This window comes from Lepidochelys kempii, chromosome 20 (assembly GCF_965140285.1).
Source record: "Lepidochelys kempii isolate rLepKem1 chromosome 20, rLepKem1.hap1, whole genome shotgun sequence".
NCBI lineage: Eukaryota > Metazoa > Chordata > Testudines > Cheloniidae > Lepidochelys > Lepidochelys kempii.
The window spans coordinates 2,717,921-2,737,573 of NC_136399.1; the positions used below are offsets into that span (position 1 = coordinate 2,717,921).

At 53.4% G+C, this 19,653-nt stretch overlaps 1 protein-coding gene across 3 annotated transcripts in view; it reads right to left on the reverse strand.

Moving 5' to 3' along the window:
• ANKRD52 (ankyrin repeat domain 52) overlaps positions 1-19,653 on the reverse strand; it is a 53,948-nt gene that overhangs the window by 15,116 nt on the left and 19,179 nt on the right. For 2 of the 3 annotated variants that reach the window (XM_078849592.1, XM_078849591.1), the window contains exons 8-27: positions 19,015-19,227; positions 18,730-18,808; positions 17,908-18,022; positions 17,032-17,114; positions 16,812-16,929; positions 15,697-15,765; positions 15,119-15,259; positions 14,359-14,436; positions 13,804-13,915; positions 12,886-12,957; positions 10,811-11,012; positions 8,983-9,070; positions 8,350-8,467; positions 7,653-7,872; positions 6,523-6,610; positions 5,909-5,992; positions 4,991-5,136; positions 4,543-4,625; positions 3,117-3,199; positions 2,116-2,207 (exon numbers count right to left, since the gene is read on the reverse strand). In XM_078849592.1, coding sequence (XP_078705718.1) covers positions 2,116-2,207; positions 3,117-3,199; positions 4,543-4,625; positions 4,991-5,136; positions 5,909-5,992; positions 6,523-6,610; positions 7,653-7,872; positions 8,350-8,467; positions 8,983-9,070; positions 10,811-11,012; positions 12,886-12,957; positions 13,804-13,915; positions 14,359-14,436; positions 15,119-15,259; positions 15,697-15,765; positions 16,812-16,929; positions 17,032-17,114; positions 17,908-18,022; positions 18,730-18,808; positions 19,015-19,227 — 2,284 coding nt within the window. Of the gene's footprint in view, positions 1-2,068; positions 2,208-3,116; positions 3,200-4,542; positions 4,626-4,990; positions 5,137-5,908; positions 5,993-6,522; positions 6,611-7,652; positions 7,873-8,349; positions 8,468-8,982; positions 9,071-10,810; positions 11,013-12,885; positions 12,958-13,803; positions 13,916-14,358; positions 14,437-15,118; positions 15,260-15,696; positions 15,766-16,811; positions 16,930-17,031; positions 17,115-17,907; positions 18,023-18,729; positions 18,809-19,014; positions 19,228-19,653 lie in introns of all 3 variants that reach the window. The other variant, XM_078849593.1, reaches the window with a different exon arrangement.

The window sequence follows — 19,653 nt, forward strand, 5'->3', positions numbered from 1 at the left end:
AGACTCCCCGGGAGACACCGCAGGCAAGTCACTTAACTTCTCTGTGCCACAGCTCCCCAGTGGGGATCCCTGCCCGGCCTCACAGGAGTGCACTCAGAGAAAGGCATTAAAAACTCTGGGGCGCTTAGATACCATGTGATGGGGCCCACGACATGCAGGGAAACGGACAGCGCCTGATGCTGGAGAACTGCATGGGTGGCACCTTTTTACTCTCCCTGTCCCAGACTAGGCAACCGGGACCAGTGCAGGGGTCGAACTGGACCCTGCTGGTTTAGAAAAGGGGTCTTTGCTCACTGGGTTTCACTCCCACCCCCTGGCAGGAGCCTTCAGACCTTGTGCAAAACCCGTCACCTGTTTTCCTGGGCAGGGCTGTAGCTGGGCTAGTCATTTGTGGTCTCGGAGAAAGGCAACTGGCTCAACAGGTTTTTGACTGTTTTTTAAACATGTCCAGAACTGCGGATTCAATTTTTTCAACCAGGGCAATTTTTATTCCCTGAGCAGAGGAGCTAGGACTGGAGTGTGGGGCTTTAACGGAAAAATGGGATCCTAGAAATTCACATTATTGCTTTGGGGCTCTGGCTGTTCCTGAGGCTTTTAGAATCATAGAATATCAGGGTTGGAAGGGACCTCAGGTGGTCATCTAGTCCCACCCCCTGCTCAAAGCAGGATCAATCCCCAGCTAAATCATCCCAGCCAGGGCTTTGTCAAGCCTGACCTTAAAAACCTCAAAGGAAGGATGGGGGGGAGGGATAGCTCAGTGGTTTGAGCATTGGCCTGCTAAACCCAGGGTTGTGAGTTCAATCCTTGAGGGGGCCATTTAGGGATCTGGAGCAAAAATTGGGGATTGGTCCTGCTTCAAGCAGGGGGTTGGACTAGATGACCTCCTGAGGTCCCTTCCAACCCTAACCTTCTATGAATCTAAGGAGATTCCACCACTGCCCTAGGTAACCCATTCCACTGCTTCACCACCCTCCTAGTGAAAAAGTTTTTCCTAATATCCAACCTAAACCTCCCGCACTGCAACTTGAGACCATTACTCCTCGTTCTGTCATCTGCTACCACTGAGAACAGTCTAGATCCATCCTCTTTGGAACCCCCTTTCAGGTAGTTGAAAGCAGCTATCAAATCCTCTCTCATTCTTCTCTTCTGTAGACTAAACAATCCCAGTTCCCTCAGCCTCTCCTCATAAGTCATGTGTTCCAGTCCCCTAATAATTTTTGTTGCCCTCCGCTGGACACTTTCCAATTTTTCCACATCCTTCTTGTAGTGTGGGGCCCAAAACTGGACACAGTACTCCAGATGAGGCCTCACCAGTGCTGAATAGAGGGGAATGATCACGTCCCTCGATCTGCTGGCAATGCTCCTACTTACACAGCCCAAAATTCTGTTAGCCTTCTGGCAACAAGGGCACACTGTTGACTCATATCCAGCTTCTCATCCACTGTAACCCCTAGGTCCTTTTCTGCAGAACTGCTGCCTAGCTGCTCAGTCCCTAGTCTGTAGCAGTGCATGGGATTCTTCCATCCTAAGTGCAGGACTCAGGCCTGCTAAAACCAGGCCAGAATTTAAGTGGGGGGAAAACAAAAGCAACTGGGTCCTATTTGCCAGGCCCAGAAACCCTTCCTCTGGTAGCAGGAAGGACACGCTGTGAATATTTTTAGGATCAGGCTTATCCAAGCAGAGAGAAAACTCACTGATCCCCCAATACGCAGATTCTACGGAACATGAGAATGAGGAAATAGCTTCTTTATCCTTATCCCAGCTCTGAGCTTGCATGCATGGCCCCAGGTGACCCAGAGGATGACCCATGGGGCGAAAGCCACGTCAATAAGACCTGTTGCCCCACTGGGATGCGGAGCTTGGATGTGCCTTCTCCAGGCTACAGGGATCATGGCATTACCACCACAAGGGCTGCTCCCACATCGCCGACAGCAAACTCAGTACACGAGCATAACGATGTTCAGTATGGGGATGAGGAAATAATCCAAGTCAAGGTCTAGGTGCCTGTCTGAGAACCCCAACCAGCCACCCCTGCCCAAGAAGATGCCACGTAGAGACTACGTTGTACCTGACCCCGCCCATCCGCCAGAGATCCCAGCTGTGAGGCATACGCACCTTCTTCATCCACTGCAAGTACGGTGGCACCTCTGCTGAGCAAGGCCTGGACAACAGAGGCCAGCCCGTTCCGAGCTGCAATATGGAGCGGCCTGCAGGCCACAGAAAAAGGGAACACATTACTGAGCCCTGCCAGGGCAGACAACTCCGCTGCCCTTTCCATCTGGAGCTGTCTCCCTGACGCACTTCCAATCCAGCCAACCCGCGTGGAGCTGCTGACACACAGACCCCTCAGCAGTAGCATGCGGCTTCCGCTTGGCACTGGCATGCCCCGGGAGAGCTTTCTGATCGGCTGGGGAGAAGGTGAACTAGCTCTGGGCTGGAGAGCAACACAAACTCAACACACAAAAGGTATCGCAACTGAAGCTAGGACCTAGGGAAGGCTGAGCCCCGGGAGGACGCAGGGAGACAAAGGCATTCTGCAGAAGTGTGGCCCATGGAGATTCCAAGTCCCAGCAGGCAATGCTCTGACCTTGCTGAGAGCAGTCTGGGCACAGCACATGCTGGGAATGGTCTCGGCGGGTCACACTTCTGTATGAAAGAGGCAGGTGGCTGTGATCTGTGCAACTTAGTGAAAGCCCTTGGACAGTTTCAAGACAGAGCAGCAGTTTACAGCCTAATCTACCTCCCTTGAACTACCAGGAAGCGAGAGGTTATTGCAAAGGACTGCAGGCTATGCAGATTGACAAAACCTAGGATATTCTCCCTTTGGACTGAGATTCTACAAGGCTAAGAGAAGGTCAGAGGCTGCTTTGGGGGGAAAACATCCATATCCCAAAGGGCTCTTTATTGTGTGTGAACGTGTGATTCTTCCACCTAGAACTCCGGCCCAGGGATTGCCCCTCCTCCTGGGCTCACCCACAACCCCCTGGCTTCCCCTTTCCCTCACTCCTCCAAACATTTACAGCCACCCATAAAAAAACAAAAACAAGAAAACCCAAATCAAACCGAAACCCCCAGTGTCCTTTTCCCCCATTCACACCAGCTGTTCACATACTCACATCTGCAGAACACTGTTAGTTGCATTGATAAGGCCAAGGTCTTGGGTTTCCCCCAGGATCAACAAGGCACACTTTTCATGACCCTGGAAACAAACAAAAAAATAGTTTAAGATTAAGGAGCATAAGGCGTGGAGGGAGAACCCAGGTGTCTCTGCAAATGGCGTTCTCACACCGCCCGGGCATTGCAGAACGGTCCTGTTTCAATACGCTGCCATGCTGACCCATCTTTGCATGGAGAAATACACAGACTAGCGGGCTTTCCATTCTCTACTTCCTCCTCCTACCCAATTTCTCTGTTCAGGGGTCTGAAAGTAACAACCCTGCTGTGTTACAAACTGTTCCCCTCTTTTGGTTTGTTTGCGTTCGACACACTGATTTGGAACCTCCTGTCCCCCGCCCCCCAGGTTTCAAATCCAGCTGATGCTGATGGACCTCTCCAACTCCTCTTTCGCTCATGTGCCAGTATCACCCCGGTGGGACGGACCCAAAGCCCATCCAAGAGGGGGTTTAACAGAACAATAAAGAACATCTGTGGTCCTATCCATCTTTTTGCTGACTCCACACCCCCACCATCCTCCCGGCGCAGGCAAGCATGATCCCTGTTTTAAAGCTAAGGAGATTGAGGCAGAGAGGGTAAGGCTGGGCACCCACGTCTCTTTAAAATTCCATGCAATTTGGGCACCTAACTCCTTTGGCTCCTCTGAAAATCCCAGCCGAAATGATCTGTCCAAGATTTCCCAGGCTCAGAGCCAGAGCGACAACTCAGGTGGGTTCAGTCTTGCAGTCTGGCACTCAGTTTCCCTAGACTCTGGCTCTCTCTCCTGCAGATCAAGGCAGACTTTGGCCCAACTATTCATGTAAACTCTGATTTTAAATTCATTTAGTTAAACCGATGTCACAAAAGACTGGGTGGATGCTTATTTCGGTTTAAACCGGGTTTAGGGCTTGTCTACACATGAAATTTATTCTGAAATAAGGTAAAATGTGAATTTAAAGCAGATTAACTATTTCTGATTATCCGGATGTGTGGATACTCTTATTCCGAAATAAAGTGCCTTATTCCAAATTAGCTTAATCCACTACTAAAGTGGATTAAACCTAATTTGTAATAAGGTACATTCATTCCGGAATAAGAGCGTCCCCACCTGGAGTTAATCAGTAATAACTCCCACTGTAGACAACCCTTATTTCTGTTTAGCTTAAGTTGATTAAGAACAGATTTAAGATCAACCAAAATAAGCCACTGACATTCACACCAGAGCGTCCACACTGGGTTGACACTGGCTTAATTCAACCTGTGCAAATGCCTAGGGGTGCAATCTCTTCTCACCAGCAGGGCACAGATAAGCACGTGCTGACGTTTTGAGGCTCATGGACTGAAGGCCATAGTGGACATGACTGTTTAAGAGAAGGGTCAGTCCCGTACCTTGCTGCAGGCCAGGTGAAGAGCTGTGTTCTTGTTGACGTCCAGCACAGTTAAATCTGCTTTCGCTCTGTACAGCAGGAACTCTACAACCAAGAGAGGCAAATGGGGTCAGGCCCACGCAGCCCAGGCTCCCTTAGTTCAGGGATAAGGCAGCAGGAACCGCATGCCCACTAGCTGTGGAATGGCACAGTACCCAACTGGGTGTGTGTGAACACTCAGAACACTGCAGGTTTCTGCTTAGAACACCCCAGCCTGCAACTGAGCAACTGCCAGCCCAGAGCCTCCCACCCGACTGTCAATTCCATCCCGTCACCATGGCCCAGCCTTGGATCTTAAAATTCCCTTGGAATCAAACGTCAGTCTGAGTGGGTGGAAAGGATCTACCAGGGTGACTCAAGGGGAGGAGCCAGACGCAGGGCGAGGAAGCAAGCGCTGGGTTGCTACGCACCGACTGCTGCGGTCTGCCCGTTCTCAGCAGCCATCATGAGAGGGGTCCTTCCCAGCTGGTCAGTTGTGTCTACCTCAGCATGGTGGCGCAGCAGCAGCTGTAAACCGTGGACGTTGTCTGCAAAGGCAGCAGCGTGAAGGGGTGTCCTGGAAGGAGAGGGGAGGGCGTGAGGGGAGACACCACTGCATCCGCACTAGCAAAATTCGGCCAGGACTGCAGGGGGACGCTCCAACTACAGAAGCCTGGTTGAGGACCCCAGTCAGATACTTACAGTGATGGGCAACACTGGTGCCTTTCATTCCCAAGGACCCAGAAACACGTCAGAAACCTATGCCCTAGTACTGAATGGTGATCCATTGCTCTCCATGACCACCCAGGGTAGGACAATTGCCAGCCAGGGAGTCTGCCGCTGACCCGATGGTGCGGCCTTGGCGGGGAGGGGTGGGGGGAGGAGAAGAGAAGGAAGACGCCGCGGCTGTTGTGCAGGTGCACACTGCCGCTCTGTGACCGTTTAGGACAGGAAGTAAAAACAAACGTCGTATGCAGCTGAGATCACAGGGAATTAGATGTAGTTACCCAAGACGGAATTTGGGGTGAGTCTGACCCGTACAGGGTGCCAGGGGACCCTTCTCTGATCACCCCAAGCTGCCAGGACCTTGCTGTCACATCTGCTCCAACCCACAGCCCCGGCAACGGCACAACATGGGGGTCAGGAGTAACTCGGAGGGCACAGTGTTGTCACCACTTCGTGGGTGCCCCCGGGAGGTGTCCCAGTTTGCACCCGGCTCAGCTAGTGAGAGCCAATGGGATTGGAGCACAAAAGCAACCGAGCGGGAACCTAAGTGGGCCTTTGGCTTCCCCCAGGCTCCACTGAACCCTGGGAGAGACTGAGCCACGAGATTAAAAGACGCCGCTCACCTTCCTTTGGCATCTCTGCTATTAACAATCTTGGCACCCAATGCTTCCACCAGCATTTCAGCAGTGCCTTCCTGGCTGTTAATTCTGCAGGGGCGACAAGAGGGAAAATGAAAACCAAGGCTGGGCTGAGCGGTCAATGCGCCAGGCAATGGCTTAGCTCAGTCCAAAGAGCCGCAGGCAGGGGAAGGAAGACCCCATGCCGTGGTGCAGCACTCCCCGCTGGCCAGCGGAATGGGCTCCAGGGTGATGCCTGCTTAGTCCAGCTGGCTACGAAGCGACAATCACTGAACCACCCCCATGCTGATGGCAGGACCGTGGCTGCCTGGCTCCAATGCACCCTCCAGTGGTTCACACTGACCACACAGCCCCTGAAGGGACCCGGAGGGGAAGAGTCCGGTTACTGGATTCCGAGGGCACCCCAGAACGGAGGGCGTGGTAGAACGGTCAATCTCTGCAGCCCCTGGGGTTAAGAGCCCTTGGAAAACAAGAAGCTGGAGCCCAGCCCGTCATTCCAAGAGCACCCGTCCGTTCCTGCCCTGCTCTGCACGCGCTCCTGCACACTCTTCCAAACCAGGATGCAGAAGAAGCTGGCTCCGGGGCTGATGGCGACTTACACTGCACAGTGCAATGGAGTAAAGGGGTTTCCTTCTAGGTACACAAATGGATTGTGTTCAAGTAACAATTCAAGACAATCTTCATGTCCTGCAAAGAGGGAGAAAGGACAGTGGAGCGGTGAGCTGGACAGCATCCTGGCAATCATCTCTCACCCCTGGGAGACTGACAACGGAGGGGAGGAGACTTGCATGGAACTAACACCCCCCCACCAGCCCTTCGCTTCTTCCAAGGCCCAGGGAACCCATCGGGGGTGCAAGCAGGAAGAAGTTTCTTGCAGTCTCCCGTGGGGTGAGATCAAGCCGGCCGGGTTCCTTATTTAAAGGAGGGGAAGGCAAGCGAGCGCCATTCATCTGAACTGTGAAGTCTTGGCTGCTGGCAGTGGGATATCCGACTGGACACGAACAGCCTGGTGCAGTATGACAAGAGATGATACCAGTCCGGCTAGCAAGGCAAACCCTTGGCTTCTCCTCTCGGCCAGAGAGAGATTGGTCCCCTTTCTTGTTTAACGGTAAAATCCTGCTGCATTTTCAGACATTTCGAAGGCCTGGTCTATATTAGGTCAATCCAGCAATGTTGCTGCAGAGTGCGAGAAATTCACACCCCTGAGCAATGTAGGTGAGCTGACCTGGCCCTGGTGTAGACCGCCCCGTGTCTTCCATCGGCCTCGCTACCACCTGTCGGGGAGGTGGGTTAACTAGCCTCCTGGGGGCATAGGTAGGGTCTGCGCCGAAGCGCTACCATGGTGACACTAGCATTTCAAGTGTAGACAAGCCCTAATTCTGCCCCACTCATTGGCCTCTTGGCTGAGTTGGCCAACGCACAGGTGCCAGGGGACTCCACAAGGGGGTGGCCTGCATGTAGCGGATACTTGGCTGCTGACATCCAGGATTTCATCTCAAATCCTGAACAGCCAGATGGCAACGACATTCTGTCACTCCCAACCCAGAGGGCGGAGGCTCTGTGAGCCTCAGCATCTTATTTACAGTAGGGCCCCAGAACAATACAGTCTTCTATCCATGGTGTCGTTAGTGCTGAATGAGGAAGGGCTGTTTTAGCTGAGCTCCCTCTTGGTCTGCAATAGGTATAAGGCAGAGAGGACAGAGGGGCGTCCTGGCTCTTGGGTTCTTACCGCTGTATGAAGCCCAGTGCATCGGTGAGTAGCCGCTGTAATCCACCACGGAGTCCAGAGGGTCAGTAGAGAGCGCTGCCTGCAGCAAGGTCCTCAGGATTTCTGAATGCCCACACGCCGACGCAAAATGGATAGGGGTTCGACCCTTGAAATCCCGACACAATACAAAGGCATCGTGGTCCAGCAGGGCTCCCAGGCAGTCCTCACACCCAGTCACCGCCTGTGCCGGGTAAAGAACAGCCATGGCTGTGAGGCGGTGCCTCCGGCCCAGCGGGAAACCGCTCCACATGCCAGGCGCAGGCAGAGTTACGGCGAACGTGGCTGGATTTGCACAGGAACAGCAAACGGCACTGTGCTGAATTTCAACTCCTGGCTGTGGCGCCAGGGGGCGCTAGAGTTTCCTCAAAGAAAAAGGGTTGCCGGGAATTTTTAAAAACATTGTCCTTTGCCTCGTCCTCAGGGGTGGCTGAACCGTTTTGGCTGAAATTTGCCCCAAAAATTCAGCCTGAGGCAGAAGCCTGGCATGCGAAATTTCAGCCCAAAGGGTCAAAGTTGGGCAATGTTATAAGTAACTGAACACGGGGTCTTATAATGGAGAGTGTTGGTGTCACCAGCCCTTCCTAGGACAAAGCGACTAGCAGGAAACCCAGTGAGAGAAATCCCAGGGCCCGCATTGAGCTCCGTCACGCTCACTCACCCCTCGGTGCAGCGCAGTCCTGCCTCTCCTGTCTGCTGCGTCTGCTGTGGATCCCTTCTCCAGCAACAGATGGACGCAGTCGACGTGGCCGTTCATGATCGCCAGCATCAGTGGGGTTCTGCGGGATGATTGGGGGAGCACAGGAGAAGGATGTTGGCTTGGGAAGGGCAGTGAACATTTGCAAGTTTAAATCCCTGTTTTACAGGACTCCTGGGTTCTACCCCAGCTCTGGGAGGTCAGTGATGTCTAGGGATGAGAGCGCAGGGGTGCTGGGAGTCAGGACTCCTGGGTTCTATATGAGCTCTGGGAGGACAGTGCTATCTAGGGTGACAGCAGGAAAGGTGGGGCTTGGAGCAGGAGGACTGGGAGTCCTGAGCTTTATTCCCAGCACTGCCTCCGATTTGCTGCATGACCTTGAATGAGTCCTTTTTCTTGCCTCAGTTTCCCCTTCTGTAAGATAGGCTGGAGGGGTGTTGGGAGGTTTAATTCTTTGCAAAGCACTTTGGGAAGATCCTCAGGGGACCATCACTGATTGTTCTATGCGGCCATTTGGCATGCCACGCACTGCTCTGGGTCAGGAAGGATATCCTCATGCAGACAACAGATATTACGGAGAAACCAGAATGGACTCACTGGCCATGGATGTCCATAACGTCGGTGATATCCGCCCTGTCCCCGTTGTCAATCAGAAGGTGTAGGGAATCTGTGTTCCCGTAGGCAGCTGTGAGACACACAAGGGAGGGAGGAGTTACAGAGACATACACAGTGTTACTGGCCATGGGGAAGCAGTAGACTTGATATACCTTGATTTTAGTAGGGCTTTTAACACAGTCTTGCATGACACTCTCACAAGCAAACTAGGGAGATGTGGTCTAAACTACTATAAAGTGGGTGCCCATTCGGTTGAAAGACTGTTCTTGGAAAGCAGTTATCAATGGTTCACTGTCAAACTACAAAGGCATCTTTAGTGGGTTCCCATCGGGGTCAGTCCTGGTCCGGTACTAGACAATATTTTCATTAATGACTTGGACAATAGAGTGGAGAATATGCTTAGAAGATTTGTGGGTGACACCCAGCTGGGAGGGGTTGGAAGCACTTTGATGGACAGGATTAGAATTCAAAACAACATAAAATGGAGAATTTGTCTGAAATCAAGATGATGAAATTCAATAAAGACAAGGGGCGAAGTATTACACTTGGGAAGGAACAATCAGTTGCACACGTACAAAATGGGAAATGACTGCCTAGGAAGGAGTACTGTGGAAAAATATTGGAGGGTTAGAGCGTATCACAAATTGAATACGAGTCAACAATGTGATGCAACTGAGAAAAAGGACTAATCTCAATCCAGAGTGTATTAACAGGAGTGTCTTAGGTCAGACACAAGAAGTAACTGTCCTGCTCTACTCGGCACCGGTGAGGTCTCAGCTGGACTGTGTCCCGCCCTGGGCGCCACACTCTAAGAAAGATGTGGACAAGCTAGAGAGTCCAGAGGAGAGCAGCAAAAATGATTTAAGATTTAGAAAACCAGAACAATAAGGAAAGGTTAAAACTGGGGATGTTTAGTTCTGAGAAAACTGAGGGCAAGTCTAAGATGCACTATGCTGACAGGAGAGTGCTCTCCCATTGGCATGACCACTCCACTTCGTCGAGAAGCGTAAGCTGTGTCAGTGGGAGAGCATCTCCACCAATGTGGAAAGCACAAAACTTGCGTCGCTCAGGGGGGTCTTTTTCCTGCCCCGGAGTGATGTACTTTAAATCGAAGTAAGCAGTAGTGTAGACCTGCCCTTTGGGGGAACCTGTTAACAGTCTACAGATATGCTGAAGGCTGTTCTAATGAGGACGGTGATCAATTGTTGTCCATGTCCACTGGAGGTAGGACAAGAAGCAGTGGGCTTTATCTGCAGTAAGGGAGATTTAGGTTAGACGTTAGGAAAAACTTACTAACTCTAAAGGGAGTTAAGCTCTGGAGTGGGCTTCCAGGGGAGATTGTGAAATCCACGTCACTGGGGCGGTTTTAAGCACAGGTGGGACAAACAGTTGTCAGGACAGGTCTAGGATTTACTTGGTCCTGCCTCAGCGCAGGGGGCTGGACTTTATGACCCCTTGAGGTCCCTTCCAGCCCAACATTTCTATGACTATGAGTCTACAGATCAAGCCACAGCTTCCTCTTTTAGAAGGCCCAGGTACTCCTGTAGGCCCTCTGGGGCAACAGATAATTGGTCACAGGACCCCGCTCCTGCTTGAAGGGGCCAGTTACCCTGCCACCTCCCCTTTCATGACCTCAATAGGAGCCATGTTAAGTCACTCTGAGCCAAGCAGGCTGTCTGTGGCCCCGTTGTGGGTAAGGCAGGGGGAGGCCTGGGCTCTGAAGGGCTGACTCCGCAGCAAAGAGTCCTGCCTGAGATTTGTGGTGCTCAATCCACTGACCAACCCAGCAGAGATGCCTTTCCACTCCCACCTGCAGCATGGAGCGGCGTCCACTTTTTCTTCTTCTCCTTCACAAGGGCGGAAGCACCGTGGCTGGTGAGCACCTCCACGCACTCCGTGGAGCCCCTCTCCGTGGCAAGGTACAGCGCAGTCCGCCCTTTGTGGTCCCGCACATCAAGGTTCACGAGGGTTTCGGCAAGTGTCTTTAGGGCTTCACAGTGACCGTTATAGGCCTGCAGGCAACATAGAGCACGTCCCCTTAGGAAAGGGAGCCAGACACACGTTGTCCAGGAGGAAGGGGCAGTAAAAATTCTCTACCACCGTTATAACGAAAGCTCAATACCACGCCGACCACGCTCCCACCACCCCGGCCAGTGCCTAGGGAACTGCCAAGGTGCATGCTATGGAAGGGACAGTGAAATACCCCATTGTCCTCCTGCTGCTGTCCAGATTGCTTATGCCTCCCACTCTTGCCCCAGCGGCTGGCACAGTAGCATACGACTGCCCGGCAGTTGCAATATGCTGACATGTGCCCTTGTTTCCCTTGTGTGTAACTTGTCCACTGCTGCTGTGTAAATGCAACACGATACTAATTCGAAATAAGCTATTCTCGTTCGAAAACGATCAAAACGAATTCGTACTGCCAGCATGAATTATTGGGTTCAATACAGGGGTAATGGGGATAATTTCTGTGGCCCATGAGGGGCCAGACTAGATGATCTAATGGATGAGAAGTAATGGTCTCAAGTTGCAGTGGAGGAGGTTTAGATTGGATATTAGGAAAAACTTTTTCACTAAGAGGGTGGTGAAACACTGGAATGCGTTACCTAGGGAGGTGGTAGAATCTCCTTCCTTGGAGGTTTTTAAGGTCAGGCTTGACAAAGCCCTGGCTGGGATGATTTAACTGGGAATTGGTCCTGCTTCGAGCAGGGGGTTGGACTAGATGACCTTCAGGGGTCCCTTCCAACCCTGATATTCTATGATTCTATGATTCTTCTGGCCTGAAGCCCTGAATCTTTACGAAGAAACCTTGAAAAATTAGCCAAGCTTAAAAAAATTGAGACATTGCCCAGCTGCCCACAAGACAATGGAGAAGGGGATACAACCTGCTGACATTGGTCTAGACTGCAAATTCCCCTCCTTTCGTGTCTCAGACGGCAGAGCACAATATCGGTGCTTAACCATGGAACAGCAGCCACTGTTTCAGAGCTTGACACCCCATGATCAGGCAGGAAGCCCTTTCCAGTGTGCTTAGCCCTACTGCGCACATGGCATCACTGGCAGCAAAGCCAACCTTGTTTCTTCAGGAGCGATGTCAGGACAGTGTAGCCTTTAGTTTAATTTGGGGTGCAAAATGCACTAGGAGCAGGTGCGGTCTTTGGTGGCTACTTAGAGATTAATGGAGATCCTCTCCATTGGTATGACCCACAGGGACTTTACGAGTTTTATTAACACCGCAATCTGTGTAAGCCAAAAATCACAGACTAGGAAACAAGACAAGAATACTGGCAGACACTGTGTCACTTCCACTCACCAACTCCTGGGCCTGTGGGTTCCCCTGAAGGTGAGATGAAGTGTGAAGGTTGTCACCACCCTGCCAACCCGAGATCCTACTGTGGGGCGGGTTTGATTCTCTCTTTAGGAACCTATTCTCTACACCCACCTATGTCCGAGACCGTATTTGATTAAGTCTTGGCCTTTTGTCCGTATTTGCCATTTCTGCTGCCCAGTTTGGAGATTGCGAGCCTTTGTGGAGACAGACTTTCTCTATACAGTGCAGTTAACGAGTCTGGCTAAATAAAACCTTTACAGCACAAGATATCTTCTAACCCAAGGTTACTTACTAATGCTAGCTTCTATTAGACCTAAGGTGGCCGTATGCAAACTGTTATACCACCAGGCCTCAGATCCAGGCTGCAGGCTCACTCCCAAGCCTATTTTCAAATAATCTTCAAGTTTCTTTGCTTATTCCTACTCGCAAGAGATCTTTAGTTTCATTTGCACTAATTCAGGCAGCATGTGAACTCGGTCTAAGATACAGATGTTTATTTTCCTGATCACCTGAGCTCAGGTCATGGGTCAAAGGTCAACAATAGATAAACTTACAGCTAAGTGCAAAGGGCTGACTGGAATGGTGCTTTCCACGTCCTCCAGGCAGTTAAAAGACATTTCCAGGAGCTGCAACAAAACAAGCCACGGTAAACTCTTCAGGTTGTCCTGCTCCTCCATTCTGGCCTCCACGGACAACGCCACTAGTTGCTTGTGGGGAGCATCTGGGATGTTGGAAACCAGCCCCCGACTCCACCAAAGCCACATGCTGGGAACCCGGAATGGAGAAATTCCTTTAATGGGGTAGATCTCCCCATTGATTTCACTAACGAGGTTGGGATTGAGGGCACAGATATTTGAGTCTGATTCCTTTTAGAAGGGTGCTTGCCCTGTGCATTGGTGCACCCCAAATGGATTCCTTCGTCACGGGTGTTTAAAAATGGCCTTCCAATGCCGTCTTCCAGGAGAGCATCTCCGTGTGTTTTTGAGATGCCCAGCAGCACCACAGCAGCCCAGTGCAGTCGCTCACTGGCCTGCGGCTCCTCGGCTGAGGCTACCATCCTGTCTTTGGCAGCTGGCCTGAAATCCATGCACATCTGTGTGCACCAGTCACCAAGTCTCCTCTCTGCTCTCATCTCATCTTTTTTGGGGGAACTGGCAAGCTGGCAAGCATGGGTTTCCCTCCTCAGCCAGATCCGAGGGAGGGGGACTAGGAGCCCAAAGGGTTTTTAAACCTACAGCATAATCCCAGTTCCTTCCTCCCTCGTCACACAGCTCTGCCCCCCCGCATATTTGGCTGCTGCACTTGCCCCCGTCCACTCCCCAGAAGCCTTCTGCCAGACTCCCAGATTCGGCTGCGGAGGCTGAGCAGAAACTTCCCCCCTATTTCTCCCTGGGAGGACTCCTCATTCGAGTCTCCTGTAAGCCAAAGGGCACCAGGCGGCTTCGACTGCCACCCACCCCCAGCCTGCTTACCAGCTCGAGGTTCTGTCTGTTGCCGTAGGCAGCTGCATAGTGGACAGCGGTGTATCCCTGCTTGTCCCGGAGTGACGCGTCCGCACCATTATCCAGTAAGAACTCTAAACAACTGCAACAAGCACGGGGAGAGGAGGTGGTCAGACATACGCTCCCATGGACGCGCCTGCCGGGCCAGGTCTAAGCAGCCAGCACAGATTCTGTGCAAATGCCAGATCTTTGCTGCTCAGCACACGGGACACGAAAAGGACTCAGTGCCCCCCCTGAAATTCCCCTTAATGGCAATGAGAGCGCCATGCCCTGGTACCCCAGCTAGTGAGGACTGGATCTGCCTCAAGGCACTTTTGATCCAAGGGCAGATCCTTATTAAAAGTCAGTCACTCCAATGCCTGCTGGAGATGCCCCCAGCTCGCTGGCTCGGAGGGTGCCACTCAGCTGAGAGCGGGTGGGGAAAATGACAGGGTTCCACCCATGCCATGGGACGGCAGTGAAACGGCAAGATGGGACAGACGACAAATGTTATCCTCAAGCAGGGGGTTGAGATCGGCCACTCACAAGAATGCCTCCTTCACTCTGGACTCCTTCAGTGGCTCCTCGTCAGTGTCATGGCTGTTTCCTGAATGAGTCTCCGCTCTGAAAGATCACAAGCCTGCGTCAGCTGGCTGAGACAAAGCAAGCGAGGGGGATGGGGAAATTGAAGCGACCCCAGCCAGCTCGCAAACGCCCGGACGCGTTCCGCTCTTGGAAAGCCAGGTCCAGACCCACTCCCTGCAGCAGCAGCCACACCGCCCTGGACGAGCCTCGGTTCTGCCCTCTCCTGCCGCCACGCTAGGGTGAATGTCGGTTCTTTTGGACCCGTTTCCTGCTGCCTTCATAGCAGAACCATATTCTGCAGCACGTGGGCCCAGCAGCATAAGCAGGGGGCTTTGTTCTTCATCAGCGATTTGTTTCTACCATCTTAGGACCAAGAGTTGTTGGTCCTAAGTAACCCTCCTCCTCAGCGGCAAGTCAGCATCATCCTTATTTCATACGCCCAGAGGGGAAGTGACTTGCTAACATCCCACAGCAGAGCTGGGAGTAGACCCCAGGAGCCCACAGATAGCCACTGGCCTATCCTTCCTTTCCCTTACACTCTATGCAACACTCCTCCTCTTTAGAAGCCACCAGGCACCACTTCCCACCAGCTGGCGGGAGCCAGGGAACAGCTGGGTACCCGTTCCAATCAGGAAGTACCACGGACCATCCTGGTTAGGCCCTGCCCTGTGGTATCCAGCATCAGCTGCTATAGGAGGCAGGTCCCTCGGGGCTTTCCTACCTCCTGTACGTATCCGAAGCAGCAGCATAGTGTAAGGGAGTGCAGCCTTTACAGTCCATCTCGTTAATACTGGCTCCGGCGGTGACCAGCGTCACCGTACACTGATAGCTGCCGTTGGCAGCTGCGTAGTGCAATGGAGTCCTGGGGAGGAGAGCAGAAAATGGGGTGAGGAACACCGGCTGCTAGGCAGAGGGGCTACAAACCCAAGGAGACAGCGGCCTCACAATGCAAGACTCTGCAGAGACAGCTGCCGCTGGGCAGCAGCCAGGGCTGACTGACACACACACACGGCACAGCAATATGCAACCCCCCCAAGCTAAACAGCTCCCCCTTGGGTCAGCAGCAACTCCCCAAGAAGCAGAGCTGGGCTCCCATAGTGGGGGGAGGAGGGGACATGAATATGGGTGACTTCTGCTCTGCGAGCACCTTCAGCGCAGATCTTCCCAGCCAAAGGGGCTCGGCTGAAGACAGATTCGCCCTTAACGCCTGGTTCTCTGTCCCCCAGCCCTGGGGGCGCGATTGTTCACAAAGCGCTTCTCTCTGCACCTTCACATGGGTGTGCTGCCATCAGGACTTACCTTCCAAATTTATCTCTCCTCCTCAAGTCAGCACCGCTGCTCAACAGCAAATTAAGACATTCAACGTTCCTGCAGAGGGACCAGAGAGGACACCTGCTGAGAGGGGCCTGGGGTGAACCACGCAGAACCTGAACGCCGTCCCTCTTATCGTCAGCGTCGCCCCTCTAGGACTGCTCTGCCTACACTCTGCCGACAGCCCACTTTCACATTTGTAAGAGGAGAGAGCACAATCGAGCGCCCTGCCTGTCCCTACTGGCGTGGTGCCTAGACGACCCACTGTACTGAGGGCTGCCCTTATCACTAGCAACTCTCTAGCTCTCCACGGAACACGCTCGTGCCTCAATTTCTCTCTTCTTGCTGCTCTGCAGCCACTGGGAATTATATCTAGGTATTCCAGCCAGGCAGCGACGGGTAATAAAACTTGACCTCTGCCGCTAGCATGATCTAGGCATTGGATTTCTACGACCCTGACTGCTGTTCCCTGCTTAGCCCGACTTGCTGATTGAGCAGAGGAAAAGCACCACTTCCATGAGCCCCTCCTCCCCCGCTGAGATGAGAGCTGTGCAACCCGCTCTGCAGTGCTAAGCGTTCTCCTTCAGCTCTGTGATATCACTCTGCAATGGCATGAAATCGAACTGTAGTGGGCCCCGCGAACTAAACACACCGAGGAAATACAATTCGTTAGTTACTAATACTTCGCATTGACACTCTTCAGAGTGCTTTACAAACATGACCTGATTACCCCTTACAGTACCCCCGGGAGACAGGGAACCATTTTAAACATGGGGAAACTGAGGAACAAAGGTAAGTGACTTGCCCAGAGGCACGGCACGTTCACAGCGGAACCAGGAATCAAAAGGCTCAGCTCCTAGGCCCTGCTTTGGACACTAGCCCCCATTTCCCTCCCAGAGCTGGGAACGGAACCCAGATGAGCTGATCCCCAATCGTGTCCTGACCACTGGATCACACCGCCTACATTACACACTGTGGTACGCACAGGGGCTAATGAACTTTATGTCCCTGTGACAGGGCAAAAGCAGCTGGTCGCCTCTCCCTAGAGGGCTGGCCGGTCAGCCCGGCGCGATGCCTGGCCATGCCCTGGGGCAGGGACTCACCCTCCGGAAGCAGCAGCATGGAGGCACGTCCTCCCAAGGTTGTCAGGTGTGTTGATATCGAAACCCGCGGACAGCACGTGCTCGTTGCTCAGCGAGGAGACGATGCTGTACAGCTGACCTGCGGGGCAGGAGGCGGCAGGTCAGGAGAGAACTCGCCAGCTCCCTCCCCACCCAACATGCCCCCCTCTCCTCTCCCCAAGCCACTGCAGGCTTTGCTCACCTGAGGAAAGTAGCTTACGACAACAGTCTGAAAATCCAAAGAGAACAGCTAAGTGCAGAGGGAACATGTCATGGATTCCACGCCTGCCGAGAGGGAGAGAGGGCAGATAGGAAAGAAAAGGTCACAGCTCGCTGCCCTCTGAAGCCATAGCCCCAGCGAGCGGACAGTCCTTCCTCCTGGCCCCCTGACGGTGGCCAGGAGCGCAGCGTGCACGGAGAAGGAATCCTACCCCACGTCAGCCTGCAGGGTCTCCCGGTCAGCCCTCCCTACGCTCAGCAAATTTCCTCCCGCACAGCAGCAGAGCCCAAAGCTAGACAGGACCGTGAGATGACCTAGTCTGAGCTCCTGTCTAAACGCAGGCCATGCAGGTCCACCCACAGAGCCCTACATCAAGCCCAGTGACTATAGTTAGATCAAAACATTTCAGTCCTCCGGAAAATCAACCAGCGTCTCCAGTTCTCTGCCTGTGGCACGAAGGGCTACCCACGCCCAAGGCCCATAGGGGAGACATGAGTGATGATCCAGCAAGCAAGCCGGGTGCCATGCTGCAGAGGAAGGCGAAAACGCTCCAAAGTCCCTGCCAATCTGACCTGGGGGGAAATTACTCCCCTGCCCCAAATCTGGCGATTGGTTTGACCCTGGGCACATGAGCAAGATCCACCAGCCGGGAGCTAAGAAGGCTCCTCTGCTCTGCCTCCTGTCTAACCGCTCCTGTCTCCAGCCACGGAGAATCACTGATGCTTCAGAGAAAGGCAAAAAAACCCAGAATCCCTCACGTCAATACTGTATGAGCCCGCCCCCTGCTCTCTGCCCGAGTGCACCTCCCTCATCGTCAGGCCCCAGCGAGAGGGGGTTTCAGCCTGGAGGCCTCCTCACCTTGCAGTGTCAGCACCATTCGTCATCAAAGTACTAATTAGCAGCTCGTGGCCGTATCTAGCAGCAACATGGAGGGGGGTATTGCCATATTTGTCAGCACAGTCTATCTCACTGCCTAGAAAAGAAAGCAAGAGGCAGCCGGCTCAGTGGGGAGTTCCTGGCCCAGGCAGCCCAAGACTTGCTCCCCACGGAGGGCTGTGGAGCACTGCACCGAGACAGCGTCACGCTGCCGTTCTCCAGGCAGAAGGCCCAATGTAACTGCTGCCGTAACCCTCGGATGAGCGTGTGTTACAGCCCCAGCTCCCCACACCCACGCACACCTCCGATGCCTGATCTGCGAAGCGTCTGAGTCCAGTGCAGCCCCAGCGAGGGAGCCCGGGCTCTTTAGCTCAAGCTGTAGCAGGTCCCGCATTTGGCTCGGGCAGTCCCCGGTTCAGCCCTGGCCACAGCAGCCGAGACAGCAGCTGGCACTGGACTCAGAGGAAGATTGCCTCTTGAGGCAGGATCTAGAAGCGCTGACGGTTCTTTGGCTCTGAGCTTCCATGCGGCTGGAATTTCAGCTTGGTGCTCCATGAGATCTAAGATCTAGACCTAGCATACGTCTCCCCGTGCTGCCGACCGGAGAGGGGTACGGCTGATCAGCTGGGGACCAGAGCTGATTTTGGCGGGGAGGCAGGGCACTTCATTCCCCTGGAAGATGCTATTAAACACTGACAAAGAAGAGAGGGATGGGGTGCTCGGGAGGCACCGGCTGGTGAGAGAGCTGGAGTGAAACACATGGTAGGAGAAGAACATTAGCTCAGCGTCCAGCGAGACACTTACCGTTCTGTATGAGGATCTGAGAACGCGTAAACCGTCCGTGAATGGCAGCCATGTGCAAAGGGCTCTTCCCTTCCTTACTCTGCAGAGAGAGAGAGGGAGGGGGAGGGGGGAAACTAGCCAGCTGGTGACAAACTGTCCCCGAACTCGGCAATCGAGGGGTGAAAGTTCCATCCGCCCCTGGAAGATCCCATGTGTCTGGGTTCTGAACTCCTCACACCCCACTGAGTTCATCCGCCTGCCACCCCCGCACATCTTGTCTGCATGGTCCGGCCCCAGCCGGTGTACCTGAAAGTTCACGTCGGCTCCATTGTTCACAAGGAGCTCCAGGCAAAGGGCCCCATTGGTGGAGACGGCAGCAAAGTGCAGAGGGGTGAAGCCCTTCTCGTTGGGCTGATTGACGTTGGCGCCGTAGTTGACCAGCTCATTGGCCACGGCGTCCTGGCCCATGTAACAGGCGATGTGAAGTGCAGTGTTCCCAAGGCAATTGGGTTCATCGATCTGCAGGAACGAACAGAGCCAAGAGACTTCAGGGGATCTTGGGTAAGGATGCACTGGGATTGGCCAAGAAAAAGGAGGGGGGAGGGAAGCCCACTCTACAGAGAACCAGAAGCCATCAATCCCTGCTCTCCTCCACACATTCCCCATCCATGCCCAACGAGTCACCCACCCACCGTTCCCAGGGACCCCTTCAAGTCATCACAGGAACAGGAGCAAATGCCGACTGCTCAGCACAGGAGGTGAAGAAAAGTCCCAAATCCAACTGAAACAAGGGCCAAACGCTATTCATTCCAGGGGGAATTTGCATAGGACAATGGCGTTAACTCCCCTAACTCCTGGGGAAAGCACAAGTGACCAGAGCCTCAGTTTTCCCTCTCTAGCTTCACGTCCAGCAGCATCCCGCTGGGATCTGCGCCACCTCAGCGG